The sequence below is a fragment of the Phoenix dactylifera genome, chromosome 2, assembly GCF_051530095.1.
Source record: "Phoenix dactylifera cultivar Ajwa chromosome 2, Ajwa_hap1_PhDact_Kaust_v1.1, whole genome shotgun sequence".
Classification (NCBI taxonomy): Eukaryota; Viridiplantae; Streptophyta; class Magnoliopsida; order Arecales; family Arecaceae; genus Phoenix; species Phoenix dactylifera.
Genome location: NC_143191.1, coordinates 7,333,925 through 7,343,848, shown reverse-complemented (window position 1 = coordinate 7,343,848; position 9,924 = coordinate 7,333,925). Strand labels below are relative to the sequence as shown.

At 42.2% G+C, this 9,924-nt stretch overlaps 1 protein-coding gene across 1 annotated transcript; it reads right to left on the bottom strand.

Annotated features, from left to right (window-relative positions):
• Positions 1 to 5,248: 5,248 nt before the first annotated feature.
• On the bottom strand, positions 5,249 to 9,284 carry LOC103722624 (L-type lectin-domain containing receptor kinase IX.1-like). The gene is made up of 2 exons (XM_039133161.3): positions 7,447 to 9,284; positions 5,249 to 5,854 (listed from the first exon to the last, which is right to left on the bottom strand). Exons 1-2 carry the CDS (start codon positions 9,056 to 9,058, stop codon positions 5,436 to 5,438), a joined length of 2,031 nt encoding a protein of 676 aa, XP_038989089.3. The 5' UTR covers positions 9,059 to 9,284; the 3' UTR covers positions 5,249 to 5,435.
• Positions 9,285 to 9,924: the final 640 nt, after the last annotated feature.

Here is a 9,924-nt window from a genome sequence, read left to right as displayed (position 1 = left end):
ACCCTCCTTTGGGGCTCCTCACGGAGTTATCTCCAGAATCCATTCAATGGATATTTGGAGATTAATCGGAATAGAGTGTTTACCTTTCAGATCTGATAGTTAATCATGCATGAAAGTTTTAGCATAATTGTTTAAACGATTCCGGCATAATCCTATGTGTTCTTAAGGTGTTGATTCCTAGATTTGATCTTGTAAGCATGCATGAATTAAATTATTTGATTCGATTTTTTCGCTGCATTTTAAAACTTAAAAAAAACTACGTATGGCTTGATCCTCCTTATGAAGGGGTACGTAGGCAACCCGATCAGGTTCAGCCATGGTTTTCAAAAAAAAAAAAATAATTCAGTATGCTTAACACCGAAGAACCTAGGATTCACTTTCAAGAGTCGGCCAGCTCAATTTGATTATGATGAGGGCATACAATTGTTTGAGTAGTCTGCAGAGGCTGAGATACTAAGAGGCATGATTGAGTCTAGTATATGGCAGCTGCTATACTTCAACCCTTCTTCGAATCTCTTCATTCTGGACTTTGCATCCATAACGAGGGTGGGAGCGAACCGAGAGAGCCTATCAAACTCTACCTCATACTCATCCACAGTCATAGTTCCTTGAGACAGATTGAGAAATTTCCTCTCTGGCTCCCTCAAGCGACTAGAAGGAAAATACTTGGAGTAGAAGGCTGTGCGAAACTTCTGCCATGTAACTGACTCATGCACATGTGCCAATGTGCGCTCCACAGACTTCCACCAATGATGAGCTTGATCCTGAAGCATATAGATGGCAAATCTGACCTTCTCTTCATCAATGCACTCCATTGCCCTGAAGGCTTTCTCTATTTTACCTATCCAAGCTTCGGCCTTTTGAGGACTAGTGGTGCCTTTAAAAGCTGAAGGAGCCATTTTCTTGAATTCTGCTACACTTCTTCTTTGATCAAGAGGAACAATATCCTGCTGGACTGATTGTTGAGGTTGTTGTCGCTATTGGCGTACTAACCCGATGACTTCCTCAATTAGTTCGAGCATCCGGGTTTGATTCCCGGCGACAATTTTTGGAGTCATTGTTGATTGACCTAGGATTGGCTGGTTGATGACTGATTGACCAGCCCCTCCTTCTTGGTGAATTCTAAAGGCCTCATTCTGGGGCCTCGGGCTTTGTGATGCCTCGATCGCTTAGTTAGTAGGGACACTACCCCAAGAGCCCCCAAGCATCTGATTTAGACTATGGACATGGCGAGGCGACATTCTAATTCAATAAAATAGACAAATGTCATAAGATCATCCAAACAGAATAATATGGAATAATTAGCAAAAACAAATAAAAATTATCCCCTTGTCTAGTTCTTACCCATCTCTTAACCTTTCCGACGAATCCTAGGATTCTAAAACTTAGGCTCAAATATAAATATTTCAATGACGATCCCTAGTGATCTTAACCTAAGCTCTAATACCACCAAATCTGTCATGCCACGAATGTAGGCTACGGCCATAGAACTCAGTGGCATAGGTTGCACAAAGTGCCAAATCCACTATGATTAGTCACTGGTGGCATCGGTGTCCAAATCTACTATTATTAGTCACCGGTGGCAACGATGCCCAAATCCACTATTATTAATTACCGGTGGCAACGGTGTCCAAATCTACTATTCTAATCACCGGTGGTGCGGTGTCGAAATCGATTCCTCACAGATACAAGTCGATAGGGCTACCAAATAAACCCCATTGGCGGGGCCAAAGCAGATCATAGTCATGCTGAAGATATATACGTATAAAAATAGATATCATAAGTTATCCAATTATATTTTACAGATTTCGTAACATGTAACAACATTTTTAAATAATATTTAACATGCTTGACCCATTTTACTAAGTACAAAATATATTTCAAAATTAAATCATCTAATAATTACTTTGTCAAACACTTTAGAAAATACATTTTGAAGTATTAAGTTACTTCTTCATGCTTAGGCGAATCAGGTTCACCTGTTTAAATGTCATTAAATATAATTATTTTTTATTAATTTTAGAGCTAAGCAAAATCAAATATAATATTGGGCACGACTCAATAGGGCCTAGAGTCAGCCCATAATAAGCATGGCCCAATAGGGCCCAGCACGGCTGAAGTGGGCGCAAGTTGGGCCCACAATGGGTACGGCCCAACACGGCTGAAGTGGGCGCAAGTTGGGCCCACAATGGGTACGGCCCAACACGGCTGAAGTAGGCGCAAATTGGGCCCACAATGGGTACGGCCCATCTAAGCCCAACACAACTGAACTGGGCCCATGTTGGGCCCACAGTGAACAAGCTTGGCTTAGTTCGGCCCACGATGGGCATTCTTCTTCCCCAAACTCCCACAGACAAGGGAAGAAGGGAACAAAGAAATGGGAAGAGAGACAAGGGTGGCTGGAGGCCATCCCCCGGTCGATGGCCAGGGGCCGCTGCGGTGGCCGACGTCGAGAAACAATCGAGAATGGTCTTGGTTTGGGGCCAAAACAAAGGGAGGAATATAGCATGATTAAGCTTGAAATCGAAGAGCGGAGGGAGCTTGCCGGTAGTGGCAGAGGCGGTGGGAGGGAGATCTCGGCCGCGGTTGCTCGATGTAGCAGACAAGCGGCGGCAGCGGCGGCGCTTTCCGAAGGGAAAGTAGATCTCAAAACAGAGGAACGCTCGGGTGGTGATGGTGGTTGGCCGAGGCGTCACGCCGGCCACTTGGGAAGCAAGAGCAGAGGGAGGAGAGGGAGAGAGGCCTCGGAGGTGGTCTTAGGAGGAGGAATGGGGGTTTTATCACCCAATTTCAATGGCTCTCCACTGCGGGAATCGAGGCAGTGAGGCGAAATCAGCGGCCGCTCGTGCGGCCGCAAATTGGACGTGGAACAACTGCGGTGCAGTTGCGGAATGCCCGCGACGCCTCTGCGCCCGAAGAACCCGGAGGGGATCGCGACTGCGATCCCCTACTCTAGCCCCTTCCAAAAGGGGCATTGGGCCGAAGTCGGCTGGGGCTGCCGGCTTCAGCCCGTTATCTCACACAAGATCCTTACCTCTATCATCAGCAACATTCAGATGTAATATTTACTAGTTTGAGTGCATGCATAACATGTCCAATTAATTATTGATCATCAATATGAGACCAATTTGTCATTAATCAAGTACCAACAATATTAATTAATTAAATCTTAATTTTCTAATATCAAAATCTTCATGTCCAAAATAACTTTAGCCCAAATGTTTCCATCCTACCAAATACAAGACTAATAAATACATAAAGAAATTAGGGCTTTAGCTTAATTTAAGGATTAGAGCGTAAAACCTTCTTGCTTAGCCTTTTCTTGTCTGGACAGTTGCACCATTACAGAAATTATAGTAATTATGATTAATGGTGGAAAAATTCGAGAGAGAGGAAAAGGGACCTAACTAGCCTGGTAATTTTATCCAATAGCTTGGGTGGGTCAAAACTGGATGACTCAAATAGTGGATCACAAAGCAAGTATCCAATTAGTGCAAGGATAGTAAAAGGGGTTGTCAATTATTGGGTTCAGAGATGCCAGTTGGAGGTTAGGGAGAAGGCCAACATGATACGCAGTTGCATCAGTGCCGATCAAGGGGCCTCTATTCGGGTCAATCTGGGATCCATAGAGATGGAGATTAGGATTCTCCATTGAGGTGCATAGAACCATATAGAGAGAGAAAGTAAAAGAAAGAGAAGAGAGAGAAAGAGAGAACCACAAATGCTTCACCCTCAAAATAGAGGAAGGGATTTTACTCTCAGAGTTCACTCTCGGAGGGTGGCAGCCTATGGCATTGATGGGAGGCAACGAACGACCATTGACAAGGATGGCTGGCGGATGAAAAAAATCCGATATGGAGGGTTGGTCTAAAAAGCAAGGGTTCAACTTCATCATAGCTTACCTCGCTTTCCAACGGATGAGCCTTCGCCATTCAATTACGAAGCACCAACCTGGGGTTCCGATAATATGTGGCAGTGGTAATGGTTGCTAAAAACTGAGAGTGACAAAATTAGGGTCGAAAAATAGGGAAACAAAAAAGGAAAGTTTTTAGATCAACTTTTGGTAGAAATTCCATAGGCTTGTCTAAGGGCCTTCAATTATCGCCAGCCAACCTCGGAGAACGACTCAGATCAGTCCAGGGTGCCCTCCATGTGGTCTCAACCTCCATGGCTGCTCGGAGCGGACCAAGAAAAATCTCCCTTTCCATCCGTGAAAGGAAGAGGAGCATCTTGGATCGGCTGGCAATCTTTTCTTAGAGAAAAGTACCATCAGCTGCTGTCTCGGAAATGCTTCTGCAAAGTGAAGCACCTCCAAAAGAGGAAAGTCGAGGCCTGGATGCCCTAGAGAAGATAAAGAGACACAAAGCCGACAAGGACTCGTCTTGTCTGACCCTCAGAGTTTTCTCATACAGATCGATCAGAGAAAGAAGAGGTTGGGTGACCCAGGCACTAGGATGGGCGAGCTCGAAGACGAATTTTGGAGGGATAAAATGTTAGGCTCGCACGAGGTCCATCTCCTTTTGTGTAAGGACAGACGCCTCGTGGTCCGGGCTCGGTTGGGCTTCAAACTCAACCGAAGGTAATGGCTGCCGAGCTAGGGAAGGATGATCTGATGACTAACTCCCCTCAGGGGTACTAACCTCACGGTCTCTCATAATGAGCGAGATGAAGATGAAGGAAAAGGAGACAAGGTAGCGAGGGAGATGACGACGAAAGAACTGAGCAACCAAGGAGCGAAAGCCTACTGGAAATGAAGAGACACAGATATACTAGAGCCGGAGACGGAGGATGCCGGAACCAGAGATAGAGGATGCTGGAGCAAGAAACAAAAGATTTCATCAGAGCACTGCCCGTGCGCTTGAATGACTCGAGCACCCGAATGGAGAAGGAAAATGGAGTCAGAAGTGGAGTTCAAAGGATGGGAAAACCCTTATATAGGGGCACAGCAGCTCTAATCGAAGCACCAGCTCGATTTTTCAAGCAGATCGAGCCACATGTCAACCCAGGGTGCATTATAAATAGACACCTACCAACCGTCTAGCTAGTTTCATTGAAAATAATACTGCGTCAACGTATGATTTGCACTACGTCACATGTCAACGTTTGATTATTATTTTAGTGTTATGATATGAAAAGATCATTATACTCAGAAGGAAAGATTTTTCCGATGTTCTATATTTTCAGAAATACTTGTGGATCTCCATTTATTCTACATGCATTTTCTATGGTCATGTCCAGACAAAAACAATTAATAATGACAATGCCATCATATTGCATGAACTAATTGTGTTTGAGAAACAACCCATTATGCACCAAAAAAAAAAAGAAAGAAACATGCCATTCTGAATGTCGGAATTCAACCTTTTAACATGACTTATTATCCCTTATTTCTCACACAATAAATAAAAAATACAAAAGGCATAACTTACCATCCTTCAGCGGCCGGATATTGAAGTGAGAGAGTACATGTTCGATGAAGTTGAGGCAAGATTGTACAAGTCTTCTATTGCAGGACAGTATATTGGAACAGGCATCTTGCGTGGCAAATTTGGTAATGGAGCATCACATTGGAGGACATGAACTGCTTGTCTTATCGAGGGTCTATGATTGTAAGCTGGATGGGCACACCATAGTCCCACGGTCATCAAGCGTTGCACTTGTTGCTCATCAAACTTTAAGTTTAACCTTCCATCTGCTGCAACCAAACACATTCCTTTTCCATAGAGCTCCCACACCCATTCTACCAAACTAACTTCGCTCTTCTTTTTTCTTGCTTCAACTGGCTTTCTACCGCATGCCATTTCCAATATAACCACTCCAAAGCTGTAGACGTCAGATTCTTTGCTAGCTTTTCCTATAAAATTTTATGGAGAATTTTATTTAATTGATAAAAATAATTTTAAATTTATGATTACTCTTGTTTTGCTGAATTGCAAGGAGAATACCAACCTTTTCTTTTCAATAATTTGCTAGCTATCTAAGTAGATGCATCAGCAAAATCTTACAAGAGATTCTAGACAAACCAGCCATCGCCTGTTGAATGGTTTTCTTAAAAAAGAAAAGAAAAGAAAAGAAAAATTCACAAGCGCTCCACATCACTCACTTAGTTGAAGAATAACCATGCTGTAAGTTAACGGATTTCAGAATGAATCTAAATTCAAAGACTTTTCAATTGTGCTCGCGTACGCGTGTGTGTGCGTGTGTCAGTGTGTGTGAGGAGCAGTTAATTTCCACCAGCTATGTACCCGGCAAACGTTCAAATTTTCTTAATCAAGGATCAAAGTTGCTGAGCCCCTGCCCACTTACCCCAAAGGTAAAAAAATAATATCACAGCGGCTAGTATTCAGTAGTTTTATTGACTTCCATTCTCCGAAAAATCCAAAGCCTTCACTACTCTATCTCACTCTGCTCTCAACGTTTCTCCTTCATTTTTTCTCTGGTTGTGAGAAATATGATGAAAGTTCATGGTTCATTTTCCCGGAGGTGGTTGTTCATGGTTCATTTTGGGAATAGCAATTGATGATCAAGTTGATGATAATTTTACAATTAGTATATAAATGTTACCATCCTATGCAGTTGATGATGCAACTGATGATACAACTCAGATCTGTACTGCTTGGAATGAAGATAAGATAAGAAAAGCCAACTATTGACTTTTGTCCCGTCTATTGACTTTACTATATAATAGGCTGTAAGATAAACTCTAAAATCATTAATTACTTGTTGGTGTGTTTGCGCGTGCATCACAACTAATAAACCAAAAGTTCAAACAAAAAATATATTTCTTATGTTCTTTTATTTACCATTTTTGGTTGTCCAAGATATCAATCACCAAAACCCAAAATAATTTTTTTAAAAAAATATGATGTGTTTTAATAAAATAATTTTTAAAATTATCTATCACAAAAAAAATGAAGATTTTTTTAATGGGATATAAAACTTTGATACAAAGTTTGCTATTATGATCTAGTCATCCAACATGGGTCTTGCAAAGGCTTGAAGTTAGTTCTTTCGAAACCGGACTAGAGCTCGTCTTTAAAGCATTGCGGTGTTTGTTTGTTCCTATAACTAAAGTAACAGAAATAAACTAATACAAGTACGAACCACACATTCAACATATACTGATGCAAGATTTATCGCCAAGTTTGTTCATACTAGAAGTAGAGCAATGGCGTGGTTACTCAGAAATATCACACAAGAAAGTCACTCAGCTTTCTTCCACTTTCCACTTTGCTTCAAAACATGGCGCAGTTCACAAGCTAGGCTCGCTAAGGAAGCAAGAAGAATACAACACACCAGCGCTGAGTGACTTTTTGAGTTACATTTCCGAGTTACTAAAGCGTTTTTGAAAAGAAAACTTCAATACAATTAGAATGATTTGCCCTATTGCATGCTTAAAGATAGCTAATAAGCCTGTTGAAAAATAACACTTCATATTTCTCATACCTGTGTTAGAATATTCAGGTGCCATGTATCCCCTCGTTCCCATCAAAACAGTCGTCAGCGAGTCGCAGTCATGATCGACGAGCCTTGCCAATCCAAAGTCACCAAGTTTAGCATTGAACTCTGAATCCAACATGACATTGCTCGGCTTCACATCTCTGTGGATGACACATTGCTCCCACTCTTCATGGAGGTAAAGCAATGCCGAGGCCAGCCCCAAAGCAATCTTGTACCTCTCCGGCCATGCAAGCAATCTATCTTTGTTGTATAGATGGTAATCAAGGCTTTTATTCGGCATATACTCATAAACAAGCAACAAGTCATCCCTTCTATGACAATAACCAATAAGCTGGACAAGATTACGATGCCTTAATTGACCGATAATCGTGATTTCAGATATATACTCCTTCCTCCCTTGCTTAGAATCTCTCGAGATCCTTTTAATGGCCACTTCAAGTTGTGGGTCATGCAATACTCCCACGTAAACCCCCCCAAATCCTCCTTGTCCAAGTTTCCCCTCGGCAGCAAAATTATTGGTTGCATCTGCAAGTACGCTATATGGAAATCTCCTAGGTCCACTGGCTCTCTGCACCGCATCACTGACTAAAATATCAATAGTCATATCTTCTTCTTCCTCCTCATCTTCTTCCATCTCTGTACTAGCTTTCTTGCATATATATTTTCTTATAAACCGCACAGAACATAACACACATGATAATAGAACTACAGCAGCAATAGCAAGACCCAAGCACAAGGCAAACTTTTTGTGTCTCGGTGGTCTTGGTCCAAGATCAGTGGAGTTGAAACTCCAAGAGAGGATCTTGTGTGTCTCAGTTTGATTACCTGTTGCAGCTGAGAAGCCAACGGCAACCTTTTCTGGCAGGTAATCCGTCAAGTTGACACCATAAGACAGACTCCAATTTATCCTAGGATCAGAGAAATTGCTGAGGAATACAGTCAAATTTCCAGTGCTAGCACTGTAACTAATTGATGCATCCAATCTGTGGCCTTCTCTGATGCTAGTATCCAAGTCCCTATGCGCGACAGAGATGATCCTGTTGAAGTCGATTCCTATGTGATTAGCACTCGAATCGTTATACTCAGGATTTTTGAAGGTATCGAACTCGACAGCAACGATCTGCTTCGGCCTCGTCCAGTTAGCACCAGAACGGAGAAATAGTCCAAGAGCCCCACCATTTGAATCACTCACGCTCGCGTTCTGGTAAGGGTATGATGAGAGGAAGAAGGCAATCCCATCGGCGCTTACATTTCCCTGGAGGGCTTGGATAATGAACGAGAAATTTGCACTGAAGTCAGCGAGTTTACCTGAAGCCTTGTCCCAGAGAAGTACAGGTTCATTATATACAACGCTGCCGGTGCTATTTAAAATGGAAGAGTCGGCTTGGTTCTTGGTGACTTGGATTGCTCCGTCAAGAAAATAGGCGTCCCCATCCATTGTTATGCCTCCTGCGGTGGCATCGAAGCTAGAGTAGCTAAAGGAGAGCGCATGACTAATCTTGACGCACACCAACTGTAAGAGGAGGACCAAGAGTTGGATAGATGGAAGAGGAGTTCTGGACCTGCTGAGGATCATGCTTAGGAAGAGCAGCAGCATTACCTACCATTCGGTGGTTCATGAACCTGCCGAGGGTGACTCCAAAACCCACTCCCAAAGGCCATCATATTCTCATCAAGATGCTCCTTTCATTGTCTTTTTCTTTTTCTTTTTTTTTGGCTTTTTGTTGTGAGAAGGGAGGGAGAACTTACCCTAACTTTAATTAAAATAAAAAGAGGACAAAAAGAGGAAAGAGAAATAACCTTACTTCCATCCAACAAAGTATGATGTTTATCGAGACTAGTATGCTATTTATCAACTAGCGCCATCTGTGACCTAGCAAAAGTTGACCCGTATAAATTGCAAAAAGAAAGTCATACAAGCTAAGTTGAAAATGATATAATTACAAGCAACTAGTCAAGCCAACCACATGAGCTCTTAATATATACTGCATGTGAGGAGAAGTTGTCAAGCTATCCTATGAGCATTGCAGCTTTTAAATTATCAAATTTTCTCATCACATGTTAAACAAATATGGATTAATTCCGTGGACTAAATAACCAGCAACTTCTGATACCTTTCTCGCCTCTCCCACAGCATCACTTGCATGCGTACCTCCCTTTGGGAGAAACCGGACTTTGGGCTCTCATTTACCATTGCGGCCGTTTGAAGATGAGTACAGGACCACAAACTCAATTGATTTTTACCTCTCTGATAGCAGATGGACCTTTCCATCTTATTAGTTATTAAACGTTCCATGGTTGAAAAAAATGACTTAGTGCCATTTTACGGTGCATAAGACTTGGTGCGATAAAAAGCTGCACAACCCACTGAATTTCAAGTCAATGAATTGGAATGATGCGGGTCTCTCAATAATTTTAATAAGAAGTTGCGTGTGCAGGTTCTCTTAATAATTTTATTAAGAA